A 13,534-nucleotide genomic window follows, 5' to 3' on the forward strand; every position below is an offset into this window, starting at 1 on the left:
CCCATACATATTGTCCGGTTTCTGACTGGTACGTCGAAATAAATTTGTGCTTCTTTAAGTGCACCTATTCATACACATATATAGTGAGAGAGAGAGAGAGAGAGATGTCAGATCTCTTGCGATTTCTGGTACGCCCCTGCTAAAGCCTGTGCAGCAGCAACTCTGCCTATATGAGTGCCGATATTTCGTGTCCTAACACCTATACGAGCGCCAAGCCACTGCAGCTTACGTTTGGAAGCGCCTGCCGAAAAATCCGCCATCATCGTCGACGTGCTGGGGAACGGTGTAACCCAGATAGAGCGGCCTCCTCGTCGGAGCTCCGGCAGGTGGCGGTGCGTAATCTCTGGAACTCGAGTAAACGGTGCGGAAGAGAGGAGAGCGCGACGGGGGCCTGCCCAGCACGGGGTACTCCCGATCGCGGATCAGGAAGGACCAAGGCTTGCGCCATTGCTGTTGTTCGCCTCCCGTGCGATACTCGTCAGCTTTCTCGCCTCGCGCGGGCGGCGGGTGTCTCCATTCGGCCTTCGGACGCTGCGAGGCGCGCTGCCTCTTGTAGCAACCGCAGTGCTTCTCGCACACGTGGTTCACGAGCAGGAAGAGGTGCTCCAGGAACTCGAATATGGTGATGGCCGACACGCCGATGTAGAGGCCCAAGCATCCGCCCAGGTCGGCGAACAGCTGCGGCAGCTGCGGCAGCGAATGGCAGAGAGGCAGGCCATTAAAGGATCGCGTTCGAAACTACTGTACTGTCGTTGTGTAAAAAATGCGCGCGTCGCTGCTAGAGAGATTTATAGCCTATAGCGGAGGCGCACCAGCGTATAGACGCATACCAGAATGTTGACAGAGGCAGACGCGAGACGACGAAGAAATTAAATAAGATCTAGCCTTCCAAAAGCTTATAGTAATGGGCGATCGCGCGAAGCGCGCCATTATAATGATGATAACGAAGATGTGTTTATTCATATATTGTTGGCTCGGAGGCCCGTTATTTGGTGGTCTGGCAAAAGGGGAGTGCTCATGGGGTCGAGGTGCCCGAGGAACTGCGCGTCGATCCTCTTGGCGAAAACCAAGAGCGAGTCCCAAGATGGCCCCGACAGAATCCGCGGATTCGTTCGCCGGCCTAATCCATGCCTCGTAGGACGAGACTAGCGCGGCTTCCAGGGGGCGCTGGCGCAGCTGAGCGTCGCTAGAGTCATGTGGCGCTAGATTGGCGCTGGCACGTGCTCCCAAGAGGTCGAACATGGCGCGAATGTGCACCGGTTCTCCATCTAGGGGTGCACGAACTCTGTGCGTTGCGCGACGCGAATGCGACCGGACGGTGTGGACGTCGGGCGCCCACGTTTCGAGGCGTTGGTCTGGCGTCAGCGACGGCAGAGACATCCCACGGGAAATTTCGGGCGGAATGGAGGGGGAGGGAGTGGGAGGGCAAGGCCGATGTGTCCTTTCCCGTGAGTAGAAGTATGCTGCCCTGACTTATCCGATGAAGCACGTACGCTCGCCTGTTAGTCACCTTGCTACACTTTGTTAAGTATATTTATACTTAAAAACGCGGAGCCTTTATTGCAACGGCACTGCGTATTCTATTTATTCGCCGCCGCAAACGTGTAGAAAGAGGCAATGCCCAAAAATGGTTTTTAATTTAACAATTTAATAAAGAAAGACAGTCGCAGTCAAAGTTACTAACTTGCTTAGAAGCACTGTGCGCTGCTTCTCGCGGATACGTCCCGCTATTCTGGTTATTCGCCAGCGCTAGCGCAGCGCCATTATGCTAAATCTCTCCAGGGTTGTTCCGACTTATTAACTCCTGCCGGATTATAGTTTCGAATTTTATGTGTTAACCTTTATGTTAACCTTTATGGTAACCTTTAGGCCGCTGCTCAGCTTGCGTTTTTTAACAGAATCACTAAGTGCATTTGTTCACTGCTGGCATATGAATTTCGGCTTTAACTGTATACGTGTGCTTCTTAAGAGACAGGCCATGAAGGTGGCCCTGCATTTATGACGCAATTAGTATTGATACGCTTATGCATTTTTTTAAATATTGTCACGTTGTCGTGACGGCATAGAATAGCACACTGTGAAAAGCGCCACTTCAAAGCGTTAACTTTTTACTGGGCGAACTTGTGCCCAACAAAACAAATGGCACTCACAGCACAACAATAGCGGCCAGGATAGTCGGCGGTCGTCGAAATTTGCGCTGCGGGTCAAGCGCGTCGGCTCCTATACATGTCTGTAGTCGAAGGTTCCAGCGTAATCGCTGGCAATTGCATGCCTTAGAGAAAGTACAACACTGTTCGAGCCGCGCATACGATCTGATCGCACAAGGTTCGGCGAGAATATACATGAGTAGAACCAACGATAACATTCGAGTAGCTTTCCAAATAATGCAAACCGTCGAGGCTACTTAGTGGCTATGGTGTTTGGCTGCTAAGCACCAGGTCGTGGGATAGAAGGCCGGCCACGGCGGCCGCATTTCGTTGGGGGCGAAATGCGAAAACGCCCGTGTAATTAGATTTAGGTGCAAGTTAAAGAAACCCAGGTTTTCGAACTTTCCGGAGGGCCCTACTACGGCGTGCCTCACAATCACAAAGTGGTTTTGGCACGTAAAACCCCATAATTTTTTTGCCAAGTCATGCAGGCGCGTTTTGCACTGAGCGATAACTTGAAAATGTTAGCGGTTCAGATGATGTCCCCCGAAAAGTGGCAAATAAGTATACACGTGTTAATATACCGTTCTCCAATACGAGCTGTAGGTGTACAGTAAGCAGTCATACCACAAGGCCTGCTGAGAGACGTTGCGAAACGTTCTATAGGCAACCATGCTAGCTTCTCTCACAAGAAGGGCTACCCGTAGAAAAATCACAATTAGAAACTATTCATTAACGAGTGAAAGTGTTTGGCACTACATAGTCATGACAGAGTGAATTGCAAAAGTTCTATTTTTGTTTAATATATTTAATATAGAAGGACGGCTTACGTATTCCAGTGAGTTGTGATCGCAAAAGTTTCAGAACAAGTCATAACGTTGTCGTACAACTTTTGAAATGCGTTTGCATTTGTAGCGGCCATTGCCTCGCATCGTGTTCTCGCGCACCTGATCCTTGAGAAACGTTTGTAGAACTACAACATTTCAAGGTTTCGTTTATAACGTGCCGTTTTGCCAGGTATTAAGTTTTCGGGAAAGAACGCGCCGTTTATGAAATGAATCGTCGTCACTGTTCCCCAAATTTGCCACATAGGCTCAATAAGTGCAACGCGCATGCTGACGTGTACGTGACGTGTACGTGACGTGTACGTGACGCACGCGTACGTAGCAGGTATATGGCGGAAAATGGCCAGACGGAACTTACAGCAGACGCATCGAGGCTTCGTCTCCAAACTGAGTACCACCCACTTCATCACACGAAGAATGCGACGTTATTTCCCCACTAATAGTCAAGATTGCACACCCGCCATAGTTGCTTAGTGGCTATGGTGTTGGGCTGCTGAGCACGAGGTCGCGGGATCGAATCCCGGCTACGGCGGCCGCATTTCGATCGGGGCGAAATGTGAAAACACCCGTGTACCTAGGTTTAGGTGCACGTTAAAGAACTCCAGGTGGTCCACATTTCCGGAGTCTCCCACTGCGGTGTGCCTCATAATCAGAAAGGGGCTTTGGCACGTAACACCCTGTAATTTATCGTCACGGTTACCCGCCTTCATCATGTATATATAGGTCACTCCTTCTGCCGATAAGATCGCGAGACATGCAACTCTTTATTTGTTTTCTATTATTCTGTCCATATTCTACGGCGTTTTAATTCTTTCGCCCTATTATACCTTCAGATTAGCCAATATACACCGGCTCAGCATTCTGAGTCTCGATGATGATATTTCTCTTTCGTTCGAATGCCGCAGTTGAACTAACGGGTTATATGCTGCACTTTGCATGCGAGGCATTGATACGTTGAGTGCGGGACATTTAGCAAATACATGCGATAGTTGAGGTAGCCTAATATGTTTTGTCTTACTTGGGGAATTGGCCCAGGGGATAACGGTGAAGTGCGGCTCTTTTTTAGGCGGTCGTAAGTCACGAACTCGATTAACATAGCGGTGATAGTGCATATTTGTCTATAAAGTGTTGCATAAGGAATGTTGACCTCGATTGAGGCATTTAAATGTAAATATTATTGTATCACTGTGCGAGGATGTCACCGCTTTGCAAGAGGCGGGAGCAACGTCAAACCGCGGTTATATGCGGCTTTCTTGGTCTTCGCTCCAAACGTGACAATAAGCCTGAACTTCAGCTGACGTCTGCAACGGGAGGGGTTCTTCCTTTCGCACACGGCACGTCCGACATGGCCGACTGTTTAACGAGGTACTAAAATACAGTGCTGCAAGGCCCCAATACTACATTGTGCTTTGTGAGAGTGAGATGGAACTCTTTGCGAGATGGAACTTAGATATAGTTATTATCTTACGGGGTATGCAGGAAGATCGCGGACGGAGAGGTAGTTCATTTCCTGGATATATATATGCACCCTCATGAAGTTGCCCCTGTAACGACAAAAGCGGGAGAGAAACACTTCAAAACATACAGCCAAAATATTTATCTCACTGGTGATTATTCGAGTCCCCCATTCATGCAAGCATGAAACAAATAGCCAAACTTACAGTTCAAATGCAGGGTAGCTTCTCAAGCGATTGGAATTAATGGCGCAACGGTCTACAATGTTTGTGTGCTGAGGTTGCAAACAGTGCTTTTCAGAGAAAGCACGAAGCCATTTCGTTAAATGCCGCCACAGTGGCGTTGGACGTCCTGAAGATGGCTTTCTTTTCTTTTAAATCAGTGAGCACTTCTTGACGCCACCGAAATGTGAGGTGCGATCTCTGATGTCGTGATTCCAACTTTCCGACAGCACGGGCTTGGCGCGCAGCTATACCTGGCACGGCCCACCTGAGTCCCCGTTTTGTCGGGTTCTGGACAGACCATCGAGCTCTTAGAAAAAAAAAAATCCTATATAAGTATGGAGCATAGCGGAATACATTCCGTAGGTGCTTGATTTGCAACATAGCGCGCTTGACTAACTGCCAGAATGCGTGCTGTACCTTCTCTTGAGCAGACTATACGTGCACCCAGGAATAAAAAGAAAAAAGAAAAACCTAGTCATTATCCGCTTTTCGGACCTACCAAATTTGGTGACATCATTATTTTGTGAAAATTTGGTCCTTCACTGAGGGATATGAAGAGAAGTAAGCGAAGCAACCCAATCGAATGTGTGCGGTACACAATTCAGGATGTGGACGCAAAGTGGTTACAGCAATGTCAACCTTCGTCACACGTGTCATACTTCGTCCTTCTACCACATTTGCGCAGTGCCCCTCCAGTTCTTAAATAAAAGCAGGGTGTTCGAAGTAACTTCGCTCAGTGGCAAATGCTCTGTCCGACTTTTCTATGCAGATTTATGGAATTTTCAAACAGCGTATCATCGTATACCCGTCACCATACACGTCAGTCTGTCGACCGACCTGAAGGCTAGCAGTTCGTCCATGAAGGTGCGGTCATTGGTGGTGTTGAGCACCTCCTGCCAGCGGATGCCAGCGTCCTGCATCCTCTTGTTGAGTAGAGGCCACCTCTTGATGGCCCACGCCTGCTGCCGGAAGTTCGGCCACTCCGATTGGGAGGTCGTCAGGTCGTACCGCACCTCCCTGTAAGTGAACACAGCTCTCAGATATATATATATATATATATATATATATATATATATATATATATATATATATATATATATATATATATATATATATATATATATAGACTCTTCTGTCGTCGGCGTTAGCAGGAACTGTAGTACAGCTGTCGACCGATGCACAAGGAAATCTGCGCGCGGCTAGTACTCACAAACGCTCTGCGGGAATTAGCTATATGTGGCGAGCGCGTGAGACGGTTACCTTACGCGGTAAATTGAAGTTCGAGCTCTATTCTGGTTCTCCTCTCGAAGACGAAACAGCCTCCGTTTGAGAGCAAGACGATAGCCTCGAACATGTCAAACCACATTACGCTTCCGAGAAGGCGGTAGGACGGCATGAAAAAAGCCCAGGCGTATCCAGCTTTTCTGGACATGAGGGTTTAGTTCGCGTGAGTGCCACCACGTGGCGTACTAACCTTAATCTTTTCAAACTTCCCGCGGTGACGCGTGATGACGTCAACCAAACAAAATAAAAAAAAATAAAAGCTATCCCTGCGCATTGAACTTCGCCACAATGCTTGTCCCGCCGGTGTTATCAGTGCTCTTGATCAAGCGTATTCGCTCGTCGCCTAGAAATTACTCGTCATCCTAAGAGCGTTTAGTTGCGACGAGCAATAGTTGATTCTGGGCTTTTGATGCGGTTCTTTTTTTTTCTTTTTTTTTCTTTTCCTTTTCTTTTTTTCATTCTACGGAGTAAAGAAGCTAGCCTAATCGTCAGAAGTACTTCGGGGCAGCCTTTCTTCAGTCGGCATACATTGTTAACGTCCGAACATCGCACAGCGCCTACTAGAGACGCCGTCGTGGATGGATTTTGATTTTCCACTATCGAATTCGTTAAGGTGCACAAAATTATTTCACTAGCGACATTGCAATGCGCACACATGGGCCACCGCCGCAGCTGCAAATCTAGATGTGCTTAAGCATTAAGACATATGCATGGATAAGTTGGTTTTTCACCTTAACAAAAAAGTCACGATACAAGAGTTGAGCAAACTGTCCCTGTGCCGTCGCAGGCTGTGAGACCGGGCTAGTTGGTATTCCATGCTAAAGTGACTAGCGCAAGAGTGGACACGGGACACTAGAGGCGACAAGGATAAGCGCGCAAACATCCAACTGGGCGCTTGTCCTTGTAGCGTCTTTAGTGTTCCCTGTCCACTCTTGCACTAGTCACTTCAGTTTGTGTCGTTGTCCGTTAGCACGCTATAGCCGAAGCTATTCGCAATATTACGTCTCCATTTACTGGCCACCAGGCCAGGTACACCATTGGGTACGACATATACAGTACTTGCAGTTAGTTTCCATAGTAGTCTCCTATGGCGGTTGTTCACGTGCGTGAAGCAAGAACGATATTTAAAATTATTGTGCAGTAATATATGCGGGATTTGTGTGTTCTCCCCATTCTCTACCATGTTGCCGTTCCGCCTTTATTATATAGCCGCAATGTAGACTAGCAGCTATCGAACGCCATAGAGGCTATCCACATACTCAAAGACCTCGCGCACAACTCCTGACGCTTAATTGTATTCAAGAGTTGTGCGACTGCCCAGGACATCCTTAACGAATGTTACATAACACATTATGAGGTTTTACTTGCCAAAACCATGATTTCATTAGGAGGCACACCGTAGTGGAGCATTCGAGAATAATTTAGACCACTTGGGATCTTTTAACGTGTGCCTAGCCCTAAGTACGCGGGTTTTCGCATTTCACACCCATTGAAATACCGATGCCGTGGTTGGGATTCGATCTCGAGACCTCGTGATTAGCAGCCGAACCCAATAAAAGCTAAGCAACTACGGAGGGGAAGGAATGTTGGCAGTAGGAGAAAGGTGACAGCCGGAAGGTGAGACAATTTGTTCCAATCCTCATTACGCGAAAATCGGTACCATCTGTTTTGTCGAAGAATGACACCGTAGAATGCAATGTATTCAATGAGTGAAAAAATTATGCGAATCCTATGTATGTGCGAATCGATGTAAGCAAAGCTTTCTGCGTTTGATGTCATTGTCATGCGTAATCTCCACAGAGTACGCAGGCACTCTCTAATGAAATGCTGTCAATGTTTGCCTGGTTACGCCTGCCATTGTGATGCAAATAAACGGGCGCCTTCAACTCTTTTTCTCAGAAAGAAACGCTGAATGAAATGCTGACGTGATCCTAAAGAAGATCAACAAGCGCCGAAGTGCTCGATCTTATGACGCCCATATTCGTAAGCTTATATTCGTGATTTTTTTTTTTTTGGGGGGGGAGGTTGTGCTCTTGTACCCTAGAAATGTCCCTCGGACGTCTCTGACGTGCTCGTTTTTATTCTCAAGTACGCAATGAAAACTCTCATCACTGCAAGTTCATGATGTATTGGTGGCAGGCCACCATGGCGTGTCGCGCAAGTATGACCACGCTGATTCGTTTGGGTTGACATATACTATTTTGTGCGTCATACTTCCCCACATTCATTTTTCAAACTTTGCCAGAGCTCGAAAAGGGCGGCCAACTCACTACGTCCCTTTCCTCTGTTTACTTCCGCAAAATGTGTGTTTATCGCTGTGGTTACCAAATACGCCCAGCGGTATGCTACGACACAAGCCTTTCTGGCGGCTGAGCAACTGAAGTCGCAGGCTTTATTCAACATGGCATCGACGTTCTATATGGCTATCCTCAATTACTTTTCGCGGACTTCGCTCACCGCCTTCTCTCCAGTGTCATCTCTTACGCTACTAGCTCCTGCTAGACACAACACAAACACGCAACGACCTTAATGAAGTATCAATTACACGCTAATTGACACACTGTCGACGTATATTTCCGCTGAGCACCAGGATGGGAGCGTTGTCCTGTCTATGGTGACATTATCCGTCTACAGCCTCGCTCAACAACACCGCTCGTTACTCATCACGTTTTTTTTTTTTGTCGGCAAGAGTATAGTGTATTTCCTCCGAATGTGCTTTCGGCTTTAGACTTGACCTTGCACGCCCGCTTATTCTGTTACGTTGACGGCGACCGTTGTCGTCAGGATGCCGCCTCATTCTGAGCTTCGCAGTCACCAAAGACCACAGAAAGCTGTCTTCACAAACAAACCACCGAGATTCGAGCCCATCTCCCAAATGCTCCATCTTGCATTTGGGAAATGGGCACGCTAACCATTACGCTACCACCTGCCTCCACCAATTTCTGTTTATCTATCTGCCTGGAGCAATTGCCGGACTTGTTCGCCAGGCTAAACCCGCCTGCTGCTACAATTCACCACCACCACCACCACCATCCCACTTCACGTTTTTGCCGCAGACGCAGGCAGAATGGATGCAGAAACGAAAAAAAAGTAAAGATTGCTTGAGCGGCCAGCTGACACATGACCTTAACTTTGGCAGGTTATTCTCAGTGGAGCGCATGTAGGCTTGCGGCTGTGTGCAGATTGTGGGTCGCCTTAGCTTTATTGTAAATTTGCTTTCACCGACTCTTTTCAGCTAGAACTCAAATGCCGGACAAAAATGATACCTACCGTTGAATATTTTTTTCTTGGTTTCAACCAAAAACGCTGATTTACACAAATAGTGATCGTTTTAAGAAATGGCATAAGGATACTACATTTCGGGTCATGTCGTTGTGTCAGTACGGGCCGGCACCACGTATCGACGAAAGGGCATCACAATGCCGATGCACGCGGCAGGTTACTGAATGAAGAAATCAGGAAGCGACTGTTTTTCAGTTCTCGCAACACATTGTAACAGACACGAAAGGCACGGACAAGAAGAGAAGAAAGAGAGGACGAAGAAAACGAGGAGTTAGAGAGGCCGGGCTGCGCTACGATCACGCTACCATCATCGTCCAATTCTCCTGTAAGTAAAACCATTTCTTCGCAACTCCTCGTAACAGTTGTGGTGAAAGGTGCTGCGTAATCGACACCCGAAGACGGAGGCTGAACCACAAGTTCTTCGACGGAGCCGTCGCCTTGCTGGACTCCCACCGAATCTACCGGAGTTGAATATGTCCCACGACGCAGACGAACAGCGGCCCATTCCGACTGCTGCCCCAAGTTCTGCTCTGCAACTGAGAGATGCGCGTCCCTTCGCCGGAAGATCGGACGAAGACGTCGAGGAATGGCTCATCCATTATCACCGGGTGAGTGCCGCCAACAGGTGGAACAGCGCTTCTCAGCTTTCGAACGTCGTGTTCTTTCTAACCGATACTTCATTGGTGGGGTTCGACAACCACGAGGAAACATTCACAACATGGGGAAGATCTGTTTCGGAAATCAAAGAGCGATTCGGTGACTCCGCGACGAAAAAGAAAAGGGCAGAACAGACGCTACTGCAACGTGCGCAAGTACCAGGCGAAACCTGCACGACTTACATTGAGGCAGTAATAAAGCTGTGTAGAATGGTGGACTCTGGAATGTCCGACGAAGACAAAGTCGGGCACATCCTAAAAGGAATTGCCGAGGATGTTTACAATTTCCTCATTGCAAAAGACAGCCTGGCTTCCGTCGCTTACATCATTCGGCACTGTCGTACTTTCGAGCAACTAAAGACGAGGCGCATAACGCCGAAGTTTGGCAGGCTAGCCAATGTAACGACAGTTGCAAGCGTGGACAGCAACCAGCCCCTTGATCTTGAATCAACGATCCGACAAATAGTTCGGGAAGAACTCAGCCTGCACGCGCAAGTGACATATCCAGGCACTCGTAGCTTCCGCCTACCACCAGATTTTGAGCCAAACGTGGCATCCTTCTCCCCGTATCCTGCGGCAAGGGGCACTGAGGATTATGAACTCGCGCCCCAACGGCAGTCACGTCTCTACGACAGAGGCCCTACTTATGGCGCTCGGCCACAACAAGAGCAGCCGCGTTTTTACCCCCGAGGCCCTGCGACTTCTGTCAGGCCACGACAAGAACAGCACCGACCCTACTACCACGACGCGACTTATGAAAGATATAACGGATTTCAGCAAGCAGCAGAGACACGTTATCCACATGACCACGAACTTTCTCGCCGCCCGCAGCCGTCTACCATTCGTTTCGAGGTAGACGCTGTGAACCGCGACCCTCCCGTGTGCTACAACTGTCGTTCCACAGGCCATATAGTTCGGTATTGTCGCCAAGCCCGTCAATCACGTAGGACACCATCGATGTTCTCGCCACCCAGAACCCGTACTTCATATGACCTGCGGACGACCGATTTGCGTCCAAGGGATCACTTCTCACACGAGACCAGACGCAGCGATTCGCCAGCATCTGAGCAGAGTTTCACGCCTCCAAATAGCCGTCCCCGTCGCTCTGCGTCCCCTCGGCGCCGTTCTTCCTGACCGCCCCCGGGAAACTAGCATCCGCGGCCAGTGGATGTGTGGTCGCCGGACGGTCTTTGCAAGAAATACCTCTGCCTGTTGTGATGTTCAAAAACACAGTTAATGTCTCGATTCACGGAAGACCGACCATGGCGTTAGTTGATACTGGGGCGGCTGTGTCTGTGATGAGCCTCGCTTTGAAAAACCGGCAAGGCCACAAAGTTATGTTTTCTTGGAACGACGGTATTACCTTTCGTGGAGTAGGCGGCGAGTGGTTTCATCCCCTTGGTGTTTGTGCTGTGAGTGTTTTGTTGGCTGGGAAAGTGTTTGTGTCGGAATTCCTTGTTCTTTCTCGCTGTTCGCACGACGTTATTCTTGGTATCGATTTTCTTGAACAGTGCGGCGCTTCCGTGGACTGTGGTTGTGGCGAAATCTCATTGAACAAGTTATTTATATCAGCACATTCTGAACAAAGCTTGGGTAGTGAAGACAAGGACACAGACACAGTCAGTGTTCTTGATGAAGTGATTGTACCATCGTGGTGCCTGACGCCCGTTCGTGTTTCTACAACTACTGTTGATACTGATTGTGTTGACCTTGTAGTTAGGCCTTTCCGCATAAACGGTGCTAAAAAATATACTTGTGCCCTGCTCTGTCGTGTGAATGACGAAAGGAGTCGCCACATTGTGGGCGCTGAACTCTTCCGCCACGCCGGTTGTCCTTCCTCGCGGTATGAAAATCGCTCTTTTCGATGAAGCCGCATGTACTTCAATAGCGGCACTAACTACGGACGTTTCTACAGCTTACTTTCCTTGCGATAATCGCCATTCTGAAGAGCTAATGCTTGGCATGATCAGCAAGGCTCTCGGTACATCGGACCGGCAAGCACTGGTACAAGTCCTTGCCAGGCATGAGGCCGAATTTGATTTCACGCATGGAGATGCACCCCTTCATTTACCGTCATACCGCGTCCTGCGCTCGTCACAGAATAGATACTGGCTCAGCACACCCCATCCGCCAGAAGCCCTACCATGTGCCATCGTCCGAGCGCAAAGTTATTGCCGAGCAAGTCAAGGAGATGATGAACAAAAGTGTCGTTCAAGAGTAATCTAGTCCATGGGCAGCCCCAGTAATCCTGGTCCGAAAAAAAGATGGCTCCTGGAGATTCTGCGTGGATTACAGACATCTAAACGCAGTGACGAAGAAGGATGTCTATCCACTACCGCGAATCGATGACGTCAGTGATTGCTTACACGCTGCTTCTTACTTCTCAACACTTGATTTGCGATTGGGGTACTGACAAATACCTATGGACCCTGCCGACAAGGAAAAGATCGCTTTCGTGACTCCAGATGGCCTATTCGAATTTAATGTTATGCCTTTTGGCCTTTGCAATGCTCCTGCCACCTTTGAAAGATTCATGGACACAGTACTACGCGGTCTAAAGTGGGAGATATGCATGTGTTACCTCGATGATGTTGTAATCTTTGGCCGCACGTTTGAAGAACATAATGAACGCCTCAGCCTCGTTCTCGACTGCATTGAGAAAGCTGGACTGGTCCTAAACTCAAAAAAGTGTCGGTTCGACGAACGTCAAACACTGGTCCTGGGACACTTAGTCGACAAGGATGGCGTCAGACCCGATCCTCGTAAGATTGAAGCAGTGAGCTCCTTCAAGCCACCGCAGTCAACATGAGAACTCCGCTCATTCATTGGCCTATGTTCGTATTTTCGTCGTTTTCTTCCCCGGTTTGCCGACATCGTTTACCCGTTGACAAGTATTTTGCGACAAAATGCATCCTTCAATTGGACGCCAGAGTGTGACGCATCATTCTCTCAACTGAAGTTTATACTAACGTCAGCACTCCTCTTGCGTCACTTCGATCCATCTTGCCCGACTGAAGTTCACACTGATGCGAGGGGAATCGGGATAGGAGCGGTGCTTGTACAACGTCACAGTGGTGCAGAACAGGTTGTCGCATATGCCAGCCGTTGTCTGAGCAAATCTGAACGCAATTATACGGTCACGGAACAGGAATGCCTGGCAGCCGTTTTCGCCGTACAAAAGTTTCGATGTTATCTTTACGGTAGACCATTCAAGATTATCAACGACCATCATTCTTTATGCTGGCTGGTCGGTTTGCGTAATCCCTCTGGTCGCCTCGCACGTTGGGCACTGCGCCTCCAGGAATACGACTTTGTGGTGTCGTACAAGAGTGGCCGTCGTCACGCTGACGCAGACTGCTTCTCTCGGATTCCTCTTGCGACTACCGACTGCGATGCTGAGAATTTTGACGACTGTCTCGCTGCTGTTACTCCTACGTTCCCTGACGCGGCAGACTTTCAGCGAGAACAACGGGATGATGTTACCCTTGATCCGCTTTTTGTCGCCGCCCGTACTTCTAAAGGCAGCGGTGGCTTTACTGTCCGTGATAAATTGCTGTACAAAACTAATTACTCCGGGCATGGAGCGCGTTTTCTTCTTCTTGTCCCCGAGAGCCTCCGCTCCGAGGTTCTATGCGCCATGC

General features: G+C 48.8%; 1 protein-coding gene across 1 annotated transcript in view; it reads right to left on the bottom strand.

Annotated features, from left to right (window-relative positions):
• Positions 1-498: 498 nt before the first annotated feature.
• Positions 499-13,534, bottom strand: part of LOC142578263 (acid-sensing ion channel 4-A-like) — a gene marked incomplete at its 3' end in the record, with an annotated part of 45,639 nt that continues 32,603 nt past the window's right edge. The window contains exons 7-9 of the mRNA XM_075687664.1: positions 5,509-5,688; positions 4,461-4,536; positions 499-687 (exon numbers count right to left, since the gene is read on the bottom strand). Of these exons, the coding sequence (XP_075543779.1) occupies positions 499-687; positions 4,461-4,536; positions 5,509-5,688 (445 nt within the window). The remainder of the gene's footprint in view (positions 688-4,460; positions 4,537-5,508; positions 5,689-13,534) is intronic.

The sequence above is a fragment of the Dermacentor variabilis genome, chromosome 4 (assembly GCF_050947875.1).
Source record: "Dermacentor variabilis isolate Ectoservices chromosome 4, ASM5094787v1, whole genome shotgun sequence".
Lineage (NCBI taxonomy): Eukaryota > Metazoa > Arthropoda > Arachnida > Ixodida > Ixodidae > Dermacentor > Dermacentor variabilis.